The sequence below is a fragment of the Mobula hypostoma genome, chromosome 18 (genome assembly GCF_963921235.1).
Source record: "Mobula hypostoma chromosome 18, sMobHyp1.1, whole genome shotgun sequence".
NCBI classification, from domain to species: Eukaryota; Metazoa; Chordata; class Chondrichthyes; order Myliobatiformes; family Myliobatidae; genus Mobula; species Mobula hypostoma.
In genome coordinates this window covers 64,712,370-64,728,149 of record NC_086114.1, presented here as the reverse complement: position 1 = coordinate 64,728,149, position 15,780 = coordinate 64,712,370, and the positions used below count along the sequence as shown (strand labels likewise).

Genomic DNA, 15,780 nt, shown 5'->3' with positions numbered 1-15,780 from the left:
CAGGAGGAACTCAGCTGGTCGGGCAGCATCAATGGAAAGGAATAAAGAGTCGATGTTTTGGGCTGAGACCCTCATCTCGACAGATTTTTGGCAATTGGAGGATTGTATTCTGATCCTGACCGGATGTGCCCACACACGGATACTTTGCTGCATGGCCACTGGACTGTTTAGGATGCTGGATGAGATTTTCCTTCCTGAAGCCTGTTTTGTGTTGGTCAGTTTGGACTGTCTCAATTTTGCTTGTTGAATGTAGAGAAGGAACCTGGGTTGAACCAGCAATAGTTTTGATAATGTTTTCATTCTAAAATCAATTGTAACTTGAATGGTGATATTCAGTTGGTTGAGGAAGCTAGTGTGGGGTGTGGTGAGCTCCTATATGAGAAGCCTTACCACAGATATGGTCAGTTCTACACCTCCTGCTCAATTCTACTCTTATCTAAGTAGCCCCTTGCACACTGTAACACTTTTACACTGCCAGTGACCCAGGCTCAATTCCACCGCTGTCTGTAAGGAGTTTATCGTCCTCCCTGTGACTGCATGAGTTTCCTCTGGGTGTTCCACCTTCCTCCTCCATTCCAGAAATGTACAGGTTAGTCGGTTATTTGGTCACATGGGTGTCATTGGGCAGTAAAGGCTTATTGGGTTGAAAAGGCCCTGTTGCAGTGCTGTATCTTTTTTAAAAAATCTTGTTCAAGCTGATTCAATAATGAGATTTACTGCCCGTTATGCTGCTGGTGTTCAGGGCAGCAATGAAGCTCCTCCATCTCTGGCAGTGTTCAAGGCTTCCTTCATCATGCCAGTAGCTTCCTCTCAGTTTTCACTACTGTTAGCCATGCAAGTCCTGGGTGGAGGCTCGGGAATGTCATCACACTTAGATGTAGAAGGATTCTTCATTGCTGTTTCTGTAATTTTGTTTGACCAGTCAGGGTTGTTAACCCTGAGCTGAACCCCCTCTTGTAGAGGACCAGTAGACCACTCTTAGTCTGGCCACCGCCCTTTGACCTGTGCGCATGGGTGAGAAAGGATGTCAGAATGATCGTTTCCAGACCTCCTGATTCCCATAGTTACCTTGACAGTACCATTTCCCAGACTTACCTGTAAGAATGCAATAACCTCCTTTCATTGGCACGGTAGTGTAGTGGTTATTGTAACACTATTGCAACGAGAGCAACCAGAAAATCGAGTTTGATTCCTGCTGCTGTCTGTCAGGAGTTTGTACGTTCTCTCGGTGACTTCGTGGTTTCCTTTGGGTGTTCCAATTTCCTCCCACAGTCCAAAGACATATGTGTAGGATTAGTAAGTTGTGGGCGTGCTGTGTGACACATGCAGACTGCCTCCAGCACATCACAAACGACACATTTCACTCTATGTTTTGATATGTAGTCGCAGGAAAACGTTTGTGAACCTTTTGTAATTACCTGGTTTCCTGCATTAATTACTCATAAAATGTGGTCTGATCTTCATCTAAGTCACAATAATAGACAAACACTATCTGCCTAAACTAATAACACACAAACAATTGTACTTTTCATGTCTTTATTGAACACATTGTTTAATTATTCACAGTCCAGGCTGGAAAAAGTATGTGTACCCTTCTACTTGATAACTGGTATAACCTCCTTTAGCAGCAATAACCTCCACCAAATATTTTCTGTAGCTGATGATCAGACTTGCCCTATCTCTTGCATACCTGGACTATTCCTCTTCCCACACTCTCTTGCAAAAATGCCATCCCCCTTCTCGCAATTCCTCCATCTCCGCCGCATTTGCTCTCAGGATGAGGCTTTTCATTCCAGGACAAAGGAGATGTCCTTTTTTAAAGAAAGGGGCTTCCCTTCCTCCACCATCAACTCTGCTCTCAAATGCATCTCTCCCATTTCATGCATATCTGCTCTCACCGCATCCTCCCGCCACCCCACTAGGAATAGGGTTCCCCTTGTCCTCACCTACCACCCCACCAGCCTCCGTGTCCAACATATAATTCTCCGTGACTTCCGCCACCTCCAACGGGATCCACCACCAAGCACATCTTTCCCTCCCCCCCCCCCGCTTTCCGCAGGGATTGCTCCCTATGCAACTCCCTTGTCCATTCATCCCCCCCCCCCATCCCTTCCCACCGATCTCCCTCCCAGCACTTATCCTTGTAAGCAGAACAAGTGCTACACATGCCCTTACACTTCCTCCCTCACCACCATTCAGGGCCCCAGACAGTCCTTCCAGGTGAGGCGACACTTCACCTGTGAGTCGGCTGGGGTGATATACTGCGTCTGGTGCTCCTGATGTGGCCTTCTATATATTGGTGAGACCCGACGCAGACTGGGAGACCGTTTCGCTGAACACTTACGCTCTGTCCGCCAGAGAAAGCAGGATCTCCCAGTGGCCACACATTTTAATTCCACATCCCATTCCCATTCTGACATGTCTATCCACGGCCTCCTCTACTGTCAAGATGAAGCCACACTCAGGTTGGAGGAACAACACCTTATATTCCGTCTGGGTAGCCTCCAACCTGATGGCATGAACATTGACTTCTCTAACTTCCGTTAATGCCCCACTTCCCCTTCGTACCCCATCCCTTATTTATTTATTTATTATTTTCTTCTCCCTCTGTCCCTCTCACTATAACTCCTTGCCCATCCTCTGGGCTTCCCCCCACTCCCCCTTTCTTTCTCCCTAGGCCTCCTGTCCCATGATCCTCTCCCTTCTCCAGCCTTGTATCCCTTTTGCCAAACAACTTTCCAGCTCTTGGCTCCATTCCTCCCCCTCCTGTCTTCTCCTATCATTTTGGATCTCCCCCTCCCCCTCCCACTTTCAAATCTCTTATTATCTCTTGTCTCAGTTAGTTCTGACGAAGGGTCTCGGCCGGAAGTGTCGACTGTACCTCTTCCTATAGATGCTGCCTGGCCTGCTGCGTTCACCAGCGTTTTTCATGTGTGTTGAAGGAATTTTAGACCATTTCTCCATTTTAAACTGTTTCAGTTCATTGATATTTCTGGGATACCCTCTTCAGGTCATCTCCATTGGGTTAAGGTCTGGACTCTGACTTGGCCATTCCAAAACACGTATTTCTTCTTTTTAAACCTTTCTGTTGTTGATTTACTCTTGGTTTTGGATCATTGTGTTGTTGCATCATCCAACTTCTATTAAGCTTCAGGTGACGGACCACTACCCAGACAATAAAATGCCTTGATACAATTTTGAGTTCGCTGTTCCTTCAATAATTGCGAGCTGTCCAGGCCCTCAGGCAGCAAAGCAGCCCCAAACCGTGATGCTCCTTCCACCGTGCTTCACAGTTGGATGAGGTTTTGGCGTGCTGTGCTGTGCCCTTTCTCCTCCAAGCATAGCGGTATACATTTCTGCCAGAAGGTTCAAGATTTGCCTCATCTGTCCACAGAACATTGTCCGAGAAGCATTGTGGAACATCCAGGTAGACTTTTACAAGCTTGAGACGTGCAGCAATTTTTCTTTGGAGAGTAGTTGTTTCCTCTGTGGTGTCCTTCCATGAACATCATTCTTGTTCAGTGATTTTCTTATAATGAACACATGAACAGAGACTTTAGCAAGTTCTAGAGATTTCTGCAGGTATTTTGCTGTTACCCTTGGGTTCCTTTTCACCTCCTTCAACATTGCACATTGTGCTCTTGGTTTGATCTTTGCAGGATGCTCACTCCAAGAGTAGCAACAGTAGTGATTTTCCTCCATTTGTAGACAGTATCTCTTACTGTGCAGCACTGTACACTCAGGTCTTTAGAAATGCTTTTGTAGCCTTTTTTAGTTTCATGCATCTCTATAATTTTTCTTCTAAGGTTCTCTGAAAGTTGTTTTGATTGATGCATGGTGCACATAAGCATATCTTTCTTGAGAAGGCTCTGTCAGTAATGTGAGTTTGTCTTTTTTATAGGACAGGGCACCTCTACAACCCACACCTCCAATCTCATCTCATTGATTGGAACACTTGACTCCAAATAACTTTTGTAGAAAGCATTACCCCAGAGGTTCAGATACTTTTTTGAACCTAGACTGTGGTTGTTTAAAGGTGTACTCCGTATTGACAAGAAGAACTACAATTGTGTGTTAAAAGTTTAGGCAGATTGTGTTTGTCTATTATTGTGACCTAGATGAAGATCAGACTGCATTTTATGAGTATTTAATGTAGAAAACCAGGTAAGTGCAAAGGGTTCACCAATTTTTTTTATTGCAAATGTACACGTAACAAAGCTAAGTACATTACGGGTAAAGCCCTCCACACCATTGAGCACATCTACACAAAAAAGCTGCATCCGTCATCAGGGACCCCCACAGCCCAAGACATGCTGTCTTCTTGCTGCTGCCATCAGGAAGAAGGTACAGAAGCCTCAAGATCCACACCACCAGATTCAACCATTACTCCTCAACCATCAGGATCTTGAACCAAAGGCTTCAGTCAGCTTCACTCACCCCATCACTGAACTGTTCCCACAACCTGTGGACTCACTTTCAAGGACTCTTCATCTCATGTTCTCCATATTTATTACTCATTTATTATTATTATTTGTTTCATAGAAACATAGAAAACCTACAGCACAGTACAGGCCCTACGGCCCACAATGCTGAGCTGAACACGTACTTAATTTAGAAATTACCTAGGGTTACCCCTAGCCCTCTATTTTTCTAAGCTCCATGTACCTATCCGGGAGTCTCTTAAAAGACCCTATTGTATTCGCCTCCACCACCATCGCCAGTAGCCCATTCCACACACTCACCACTCTTTGTTTTTAAAAAAAACAATTACTTACCTCTGACATCTCCTCTGTACCTACTTCCAAGCACCTTAAAACTGTGCCCTCTCATGCTAGCCATTTCAGCCCTGGGAAAAAGCCTCTGACTATCCACACGATCAATGCCTCTCATCATCTTGTACACCTCTATCAGGTCACCTCTCATCCTCTGCCGCTCCAAGGAGAAAAGGACGAGTTCGCTCAACCTATTCTCATAGGGCATGCTCCCCAATCCAGGCAACATCCTTATAAATCTCCTCTGCAACCTTTCTATAGTTTCCACATTCTTCCTGTAGTGAGGCGACCATAAATGAGCACAGTACTCCAAGAGCGGTCTGACCAGGGTCCTATATAGCCGCAACATTACCTCTCAGCTCTTAAACTCAATCCCACGGTTGATGAAGACCAATGCACCATATACCTTCCTAACCACAGAGTCAACCTATGCAGCAGCTTTGAGTGTCCTATGGACTTGGACCCCAAGATCCCCCTGATCCTCCATACTGACAAGAATCTTACCATTAATACTATATTCTGCCATCATATTTGACTTTCCAAAATGAACCATCTCACACTTTCCTGGGTTGAATTCCATCTGCCGTTTCTCAGCCCAGTTTTGCATCCTATCAATGTCCTGCTATAACCTCTGACAGCCCTCCACACTATCCACAACACTCCCAACCTTTGTGTCATCAGCAAATTTACTAACCCATCCCTCCACTTCCTCATCCAGGTCATTTATAAAAATCACAAAGAGAAGGGGTCCCAGAACAGATCCCTGAGGCACACCTCTGGTCACTGAACTCCATGCAAAATATGACCCATCTATGACCACTCTTTGCTCTCCGGGCATGCCAATTCTGGATCCACAAAGCAAGGTCCCCTTGGATCCCATGCCTCCTTACTTTCTCAATAAGCCTTGCATGGAATACCTTATCAAATGCCTTGCTGAAATCCTTATACACTGCATCTACTGCTCTGCCTTCATCAATGTGTTTAGTCACATCCTCAAAAAATTCAATCAGGTTTGTAAGGCACGACCTGCCTTTGACAAAGCCATGCTGACTATTCCTAATCAGACTATACCTCTCTAAATGTTCATAAGTTCTGCCTCTCAGGATCTTCTCCATCAACTCACCAACCACCAGCCACTTTTGTATTTGCAGTTTGTTGTCAATTGTACACTGGTTGAATGCACAAATTTGTGTGGTCTTTCATTGATTCTGTTATGGCTATTATTCTATGGATTTATTGAGTATGCCCTCAAGAAAATGAACCTCATGATTGTATATGGCGACATATATGTACTTTGATAATAAATTTACTTTGATTTTAATCTTAAATCTTTACCTCCATTACATCTGGTCTCGGAATGAGGATTTCCATTGCAGGACATCTGAGAAGACCCCATTTCCCCCCCCCCCGAAACTGGGTTTTCCTTCCACTATTATCAATGCTGCCTTCTCTTGTATTTCCTCCATTGTAGAGAGCGTGTCTGCTGTCACCCCCTTCTCCCTCACCCCTCTGTACATAACCAAGATGGGGTTCCCTTTGTCACGATCCTCCATATCCAACGTCTCATTCTCTGCACTTCAACCATCACCAATGGGTTCTCACCACTAGGCACATCTTTTCTTCCCTGATTTGCTGTCCTTTATTTACCTCAGTGAGAACTGACGCAAACTGGGGAATCGCTTTATCAAACACCTTTACTCTGTCTGCCGTAACAGCTATTTATGTAGAATGGTCTCGGCCTGAATCGTTGAAGGTTTATTTATTTCCGTAGATGTTGGCCAGCGATTTTTAATTCCACTTTCCGTTCCTTCTATGGCCTCCTGTTCTGCCACAATGAGGCCAGGCGCAGGTTTGCAGGAGCAACGCCACATATTCCGATCTGCCGGCATGAATGTTGATTTCTTTGACTTCCGGTAACCACTTCTCCAAACCCAAACCCTACAATCAGGTGGCCCTCTCATTCTTTCTCTTCCTTTCACATCTTGCACATCCCATTCAACATGCTGCCCTCTGGTTTCCTTTATTCCATGGTCCTCCTCCTCTGCTCCTTTCACCCATCTGTTGTACTTTCTCTTCACTTTTCCCTTCCCAGCTTCTCACATCATTCCCTTTCGTGCCACCCTCTCCCACCAACTACCCTTACTCCTTACCTGCCAGCTTGTACCCCTCCTCCTCCCTAAGCCCATCACCCCTTCTGGGGCATAGGGCACCGACAGCAGCTCTGTCCTGGACCAGTCTTTTCCCAGGTCTGGCCCAGCCTCTTGGTGCATCCTTCCGCTTCCAGCGGTGAGGTCTTCTGTAGCATTGTTTTTTTTTAACAGGATAGGGTTGCTTGCCCTAGTTCCACCTCTCCTTTCACAGCCGGTCTTGGGACCATCTATGGCAGAGTTTCCTTCCTCTGATTCTGGCTTCGTCCCCCTTCCTTTCCAGTCCTGATGGAGATTTGGCCTGTTTATTTCCTTCCATCGATGCTGCCTGCCATGCAGGGTCCCCCAGCATTTTGTGTGTTCCTCTGGATGGAATTTACCTCCTTGGTGTTTTTCACAGCCTCTGCAATCAGTCAAGTATTTGTGAAGGGCTTTTGTCGCTGTAATGTTTGCACATTGAAAGCTCTCACAAGCACCACTGTAGTAGAACACCAGATACAGCGGTGGGGGATCAAGTCAGTAGGTATACTTAAAGCAGAGGTTGATAACTTTTCATTAGTAGATCTCAAAGATTATGGTGAGATAGCAGGAGAATAGGATTGAGAGGGAAAAGAAATCAGCTACGATTAAATGGCAGAGCAGCCTCAATGGGCTGAATGGCCTAATTCTGCTTCTATATTTGGTTGTTATAGTCTTATGGTCTTGTACCCTTTTGCCTAACAATGAAGGCCTCCATACAACTTCAGATACAGAGATGTGTTCAGGTCCTGGTGCTGGTACGTTGTGTGCACGATCTGCTCTGCTGAGTTTGAGGATAGATTGGTGCCAGTGCTTCTTTTGACTCTGTGTGTGATCACGGATTGTATCCAGGGCACCATCATCACTCACCTGTTAGAAATTCCCAGCAGCACCTTTGGACCCACCTGATAAGGGAATCAGCAGACGCTCCAGGTATTTTGGAGACAGGAGATTGCAGATGCTGGAATGAAGAGCGAGAAACAATTTGCTGGAGGAATTCAATGGGCTGAGCTGTTTCTATGGGGGGGGGAGAGGAACTGCTGATGTTTCAGGTCGAGACTCTGAATCAGAACTGAGAGCAGAGAGGGAAGGTAGCTAGTATGAAGAGGGGAGGGATCAGACAGGAGCCAATTGGTAATCAGTGGACTGAGGATCCTTTCAGAGCAGATAAAGAGGAATTTCTTTAGGGTGGTGAATCTGTGGAATTCATTGCCACAGATGACTGTAGAGGCCACTCATTGGGTATATTTAAAGCAGTGGTTGATAGGTTTTTGATTAATCAGTGTGTCAAAGGTTATGGGAGGAATGCAAGTGAATGATGTTGAGAGAGAAAATAAATCATCCATGATGAAATAACTGAGCAGAATCAATAGTCTGAATGGCCTTATTCTACACCTATGTCTCATGGTCTTTATCTATGTAAGTAGACTTGGTAGAGGCACAAATAATGGGCAGGTTACTCTGTGTCATGAAGCCTTTTGTATTAGCACATTTAGAGTTCAATATACTATCAGAAAGGCAGAATCTTTGATCCTGATGAGAGAGACCTCTACACACACACTTTTATTCTGGTATCCTTCCCCTTCCTTTCCTGTCCTGTAGAATGGTCTCGGCCCAAATCGTTGAAGGTTTATTCATTTCTGTAGATGTTGCCTGACATGCTGAGTTCCTCAAGCATTTTTTGTAATGCTTCTGAATCTCTGATAGTTCAGCATTCTTTCCATGTAGCACAAACCGTTATATTGTTTGCACTTAAATCCCTGGAGTAGGACATGACTGAAACACAGGGTGAGGTCACCTTGACCCAGGCACCTTCTGATCAAGAGGGTATTGTGTGGGATTCTCAGTTCTGTAACAAGGCATCAAAGTGAATGGGTGAGTCAGTAGAAGGCTTGCAGAGAGAACTTGGTTCACTGCAGCAGTGGTGGTGATGGCTACAGTGGGGCTGGGCTGCTGGTTGACACAATCAGGTTCCCAAGGAAAGTACCTTAGTGCAGCATTCCCGCGGGGTTGACTGCTCTCCCTTGGGTTCCTTGGACTGGGACATCTCCATCTCTTGACTCGTGCGGTGTGAATGCAGGGCTGCAAGTATATTGTTGAAACTGTGCTGGAGTGAGGTTGATTGTTGTCTCTGGCTTGTTTGGCATCACATGTCTGAATGGAACTGATCAGTTGAGAAAGCCGAGGGATTACGCAAACGTGACGATCTTGAGGCTCAAATGCTCCTTGGCAAGTTACCAGTTTGCAAAAGGTCACATTTAATATGAAAACAAAGCACCAACTGCACTTTTGTGAAATCTTTTCAAAGAACTGGGATTGGTTTCTGATTTTACCTGCAATCTATTGCTTGCTCGGTCTGCAGAACCTTAACGCTGCTTAGATTGCTTCATGGGTGAATTGGTTGCACATTATTCTCAGTCTAACGCTGCAGTTATCCCTTTCCCAGGCCATGCCTGATGTATTATTGAGTAACAAAGTTCGGGAAATCTCACAGTTTATAAAAATATTCCCTTCTTTGATGTGGTCTCTAAGCATTTATTTACTCATTGCACTTCCCCTTTATAATTCATTTGTGGTCGATGGGTTTTGCTGAAGAAGACCAGAGTCTATAACTGAACCTGAAGGGAGGTGGTGAGTGTGTTCCGCAACCAAGGGTGGTGTAAGCTGAAAGATATCCTTTTAAAGTGGGTGCAGGGACAGGAATCTGGGGGTCCACAGGCACAAATGTTGACCATTAAAAGGCGCTGAGAACTTCAGTATTGTGCACAGTAGCACATTCTGCTGTTCTGGTCCCCTGCCATGAGGTCAGAGGCTCCCTTGGATAGGGGGATGTGCAGTTTCAGTCATTGGAGTTATAGAAGCAGGGCCTTCAGCCCATAGCATCCTCCCTTCAAGCCCCTCCCCTCAAAGTACCTGTCCATATTCTTCTTAAATGCAACATTTGTACCCACTTTTGACCACTTCCTCTGGCGGCTCATTTCAGGCACTCACTGCCCTCCGTGTAAAGAAGTTACCTCTCAGGTCTCTTTTAAGTCTCTTCCCTCTTGTTGTGTTTCTGTGTCCTCTAGTTTTCTATTCCCCATCCCTGGGGGAAAAGACTATGACCGTCCACCTTATCTGTGCCCTTCATGATTTTATAAACCTCTGAGGTTACCCCTCATTTTCCTGTGCTCCAGGGAATAAAGATACAGTGTGGCCAACCTCTCCCAACAACTCAGACTCTCCAGTCTAGGTAGCGTCCTCTTAAATCTCTTCTGCGCCCACTCTAGCTTCTTGATGTCTTTCCTGTAACAGTGTGACCAAAACTCTACACAATGCTTCAAATGGGGTCTCACTAACAATTTAGAAAATTGCAACATAGAGTCCCAACTCTTAAAGTTAATACCCTGACTGGTGAAGGTCAGCATGCAAAATCCTACTTCACCACCTTATCAGCTCAGCAAACTATCCACTTGTACTCCCACGGCCCTCAGGTCCACTATAATCAATGCCCTGCCATTCACTGTATATATCCTAGCCTGGTTTGAATGTCCAATGCATAACCTTACTCCATTTCTAAGGCTATGTCCACACTGGACCAGATAAATCTGTAACCAAAGCTCGGAGATTTTCTAAAACGCCCTCCAGGGTGTGTATATTTGAAAACGCTGATTGTGCAGAGCAGTGTGGACGGGGTAAACGGATATTTTTAAAAACGCTGTCATGACGTGCCGGAACAGATGGCGGCAGTGCGGCATTTCATTGTTTTCTTTAATGCAACCCCCCCCCCACACAACCTAACAATTTCAGAACAGATGGCAACGAGACTGAAGCCAGAAGGGTTAGAAATGTACTCACCGAATACTTTGACCCATAGCTTACTGAATAAATAAGTATACTGACTTTGCCCCGTTTTCTGTCCTTGCTTGTATGAAGGTGGTTTACCTATTTATGCAAGTACTTCTCTGACAATAGATGTGTAACAGCCGAATGTAACATTGTATATAATACAAGATAACACTGATGCAGACATGTTTTATACATTTAACAAGGTGCTTTATTAATGCAACAGAGTTAGTCAGTTTTTCAATGTTCGTCATCAGCCGGGTCATACTGTCCGTGAACTCCCTGTCGGTTGCCTCCATGCGCTCCAGTATTTGTTTTTTTTTAGTTTTAAGTCCTCCTGCATGAGAGCCAACAGCAATTCCTTTTAAGTTTTTTAAATAAAAAACGCCTATCGTTTTTATGCGAAACCAGCGTTTTCAAAATGATCTGGTCTAGTATGGACGTAGCCTAAGTTGAAATCCATTTGCCATTCCTCAGTCCATCTCCCTAACTGATCAAAATCTCTTTGCAATTCATTGTAACCTGCTTCACTATCAACAACACCTCCTAATTTGAATCGTCAGCAAACTTGCTAATTATTCCATGTACTGCTTATTCACACGCAAATTATTTACATACGGGACATAATGAATAACAAAGGTTCCGACATTGACTCCTGGAACATTCTGGTCCTAGGTCTCTAGTCTTCGTCCGCTCCTGTGGCCTCACGTATGGGCACCTTTAATGGTCTTTAAGCAGGCCTGGTCTCACCTATGACTGTTAAAGTAACTGAAGAACCTCGAGATTATCTTTAACCCTGCCTGTCAAATCCATCTGAGTGTGCCTGGAAAAGGAGGAGTTGCTCATCACCAAATGGAAGATTTGTTAGGGATGTTCATTATTAACCGTGGCTTTCAAAGAGTAAATGTGGAGAAACTCCGCTGGCTGCTGGGTTGGAAATCAAAAGACTCAGGCAATAACCCTATTGGCAGAATGTGAAGAAATGAGAATTTGTTACATGTTGCAGGTTTTTCTAATTTGGAATTCACTTTGTAAAAGAAAATTTAGTTGTAACTTCCCAGGGGAATTTGGAGTTAAAAGAAAGTATGAGGGAAATGGGCAAGAGTAGAATAATTGGATAGATCTTTTTGAGAGTTGATGCCAAATGCTCTTGCCCTGAGCTGTCAGATGCAGTGAATAGCTGCAAAATCAGATCTTGAAATGGTGCTGAAACTGGCCTTGAATTTCCTGGGAAAGAGTGTTTGGTTTGTGTTTTTTCTGATCATAGAACTTCACCCATTTTGCTACAATGCAGTCACCCATGGGAGTGTAGGGCTGATTTGGGAGTGATGCCTCCTTGATGCCCGGTTGAATGAGGTTACAGGAGGACATCTATTTCTTGTGGTATCACAGCCCATTAACATGAGAGAATGAGCTGATTGTCCGTCTTTGAAGGAAGCCAATGTTTGACAAATATTTACTGTCTTCAAGGGTTACTGCACCAGTGGAAGATGCATTCAGTTGAAAAATTTAATTTGCTCAATTTCTCAAATTCGTTTTTGATTCCTCGTCAGGATGCCTGACAACATTCTTGCGTCTTGTATCGATAGCGACTATTGAACAGGCATTGACTGATATTAAACAAGTTGCATTGTTGCTTGCTGCTGTCCCACATTATTGCATTTGTGGTCTTGCTGCTGCAAGCTCTTTTGTACATGGAATGTATGCACTGACCTACAACCCGGTAGACAAGACAAATGCAGCAGTCATTTTGTTATGCAGCACAGAATTCCACTAAAAAAATTGAATGAATGGCTGTGATGTTAATTTGGGGTCTCGGGGTATGCGGGGTGCTTGGTCTCTCCGGGAATGAGCATTATGGAATTTGGATTGAGCTTTTTCTTTGGGATGGGAGACAGGTGGAAGTCTGAGGTGTTGAATGAAGGGTCTGGCAGAGTACTGGTGTAGTCGTTGCTCTGTATCCAGAAGTCTGAAACATTGATCTCGGTCCATCAGTTCAAATCCTGCTCTAGCAGCTGGGTAATTTCAAATTCAGGTAATTAAATAGATCTGGCAACAATGAAATTATTGACCTTCAGTTAAAACTCAGCAGTTGGAATTTTGCCCATCATTCTCATTTCTCTTTGACGATAACCTTTATATTATACACACGTTCACCTTTTGTGGTAGAATACCTACCTGGTCAGGTCTGTTTGTGACTCCAGACTGACATGTCATTAACTCTTAATCAACTAAATATCAGGCTGGAGTCTTAATGGGTGGCAAGGTAGAGTAATGGTTAGTATAGCGCTCAACAGCACCAATGATCAGCAATCAGGGTTCAATTCCCGCTGCTGTCTGTAAGGAGCTTGTACATTCTCCCCATGACCATGTGAGCTTCCTCTGGGTGCTCCAGTTTCCTCCCACTTTCCAAAGACAGATTAGGGTTAGTAAATAGTGGCATGCTATGTTAGTGCTGGAAGCATGGTGATACTTGCCCAGCACAATCCCCGCTGATTTGATGTAAACAACACATTTCACTCTGGTTTCTTACTTCTTCTCATCTTCCTCTCACCTCCCCTTGGGTCTCATCCTCCTTCCCTTTCTCCTCTGGTCCACTCTTCTGTTATCAGATTCCTTCTGCTCCAGTCCTCTACCTTTCCTACCCACCTGGCTTCACCCATCACCTTCTAACTATCCTTCTTCCCCTCCCCCCAACTTTTTATTCTGTTGTCTTCCCCCTTCCTTTTCAGCCCTAAAGAAGGGTCTCTGCCCAGAGCGTCAACTGTTTATTCATTTTCATAGTCGCTGCCTGACCTGCTGAGTTCCTCCAGCATTTTGTGTACGTTGCTTTGGAGTTCTATCATCTGCAGAGTTCCTTGTGTTTATGCATTTCACTGAATGATTGGATGTCGCGATGTACCGTGACAAATAAAGCTAATTCAGTTGTCTGAAACATGTCAGTCTTTTGGGTGTGGGCAATGTGAACTTGAGTTTGGAGCAAAGGTTGGCCCTCGATCCAATCATAGCTCACCTGATCTGGCTTAGTTCTGTTCACGTGAACCTAGAATTCCCCAAAATTATGTCTACTACTGCTTTCACTGACTTTGCTGTCTGGGGTTAAGCATTCCAAAGCTTCACAGTACTTGAGAAGAAAGTCCTTCCCATCTTCATCCTCAGTGACAGCCTTGCCAGTGATCTCCAAATCTCCATAAATAAATGTTTCAGGGAAAGATGACGGGAACTTCTTCACTCAGACGGTGGTGAGAGTGAAACAAGCTGCTAATACTTTCAACATTGAAGAGAATTTTGGATTCGTACAGGTATGCGACTGGGCAGAATAATAGTTCGGCATGGGCTAGGTGGGCTGAAGGGTCTGTTTCAGTGCCATAGGCCTCTATGAGTAATCTGCAAGACAAAAGGTTATTTGCAAATTTCCTTCCGCACAGTGGTATCCAAACTACAAGCAGATGTGTTAACCTTGAACTATGGACCCACACAAACTGATATGATACATTTAAAGCACCTTCAGTGAATGGAAAGCTGGATAAGTGTAGAAGGACAAATGTTTGTGTTGAGTAAAGTGAAGGAGGTTTGGATGGAGCGTGGCTGCCCATGGACTAGTAGGGCAAATGCCCTTTAGTCTGTATAGTTAGATCACCTAGCAAGCTCTTTGAATGAATTGCTGTTGTTACTCAAGCCTGACATAATTTTCTACTCATTCCTAGGTCCAGTTGCATAAGCTGCATCACTTGCGTTTGGCACAGACTCGAGCTCAGTATTATGGAGGATCGCTACCCAACGTCAATCAGATTGGTAACAACACAACTGACTTCCAGGTAGGCATTGAAGGACAGTTCTGCATTCTTGCAGCTTCCTCCCAGATTTCTGTGGTGGGCTCTGCTTTTCACTCATCCGGACCTGCTGGTCTTCCCTTCCCTCTCACTTAACCTCTCAACTTCTCCATCCCTATTTCCCTATTTCTACTCCTCACTCTTGAGATGCTCCTTTACATTTGTGACATTTTTTGACTAGTCAGGGCATCAAAGGTTATAGGGAGAAGGTAGGAGAGTGGGGTTGAGAGGGAAAGTAAATCAGCTGTGACGGAATGACGAACAGATGCAATGGGCCAAATGGCCTAATTCTGCTCCTGTGTCTTAATGGTCTTATGAGTGAAGATGTTTCTGGTTTTATCATTGTATAACTAAATTATTATTTAGTGAGATTGGTAGAAGTTACAGGTGGAGTGATTTCTCTGTAATCTCGCCAGTAATGCCATTTGTACACGTAGCTGCTTATTGGCCTGATAGTATGTTTGTTTCTCTTACCCTCTGGTTTTCATTCCTTGCGCTGCAGCTGTTGCGTGTGAACCTATATCTTACCCACTGACAGTTTTAACACTGGCTTTTCAACTCAGATGTGAACTCTCCAAATCTGAGTTTGCATTAGTGCTTTAGAGGATACAGCCTGTCTCAAGTCGGAAATGTAGACTGCCAAACTTAAGATTGCTATAGTCTTCTATATCTACAGTGGTATGCAAAAATATGGGCACCCCTGGTCAAAGTTTCTGTTACTGTGAATAGCTAAGCAAATAAAAGATGAACTGATTTCTAAAAGGCATAAAGTTAAAGATGGCACATTTCTTTAATATTTTAAGCAAGTAAACTTTTTTATTTCCACCTTTTACAGTTTCAAAATAGCAAAAAAAGGAAAAGGGCCCGAAGCAAAAGTTTGGGAACCCTGCATGGCAGTATGTAGTAACACCCCCTTTGGCAAGTATCGCAGCTTGTAAACGCTTTCTGTAGCCAGCTAACGTTGACTGTACCTCTTTCTAGAGATGCTGCCTGGTCTGCTGCGTTCACCGGCAACTTTGATGTGTGTTACTAAGAGCCTTTCAATTCTTGTTTGGGGGATTTTCGCCCATTCTTCCTTGCAAAAGGCTTCTAGTTCTATGAGATTCTTGGGTTGTCTTGCATGCACTGCTCTTTTGAGGTCTATCCACAGATTCTCGATGATGTTTAGCTCAGGGGACTCTGAGG

The 15,780-nt window shown here is 44.4% G+C and overlaps 1 protein-coding gene across 2 annotated transcripts in view; it reads left to right on the top strand.

The window, feature by feature from the left end:
* Positions 1–15,780, top strand: part of crtc3 (CREB regulated transcription coactivator 3) — a 104,221-nt gene that overhangs the window by 24,536 nt on the left and 63,905 nt on the right. For both annotated transcript variants that reach the window (XM_063071040.1, XM_063071039.1), the window contains exon 2: positions 14,470–14,580. In XM_063071040.1, the coding sequence (XP_062927110.1) occupies positions 14,470–14,580 (111 nt within the window). The remainder of the gene's footprint in view (positions 1–14,469; positions 14,581–15,780) is intronic.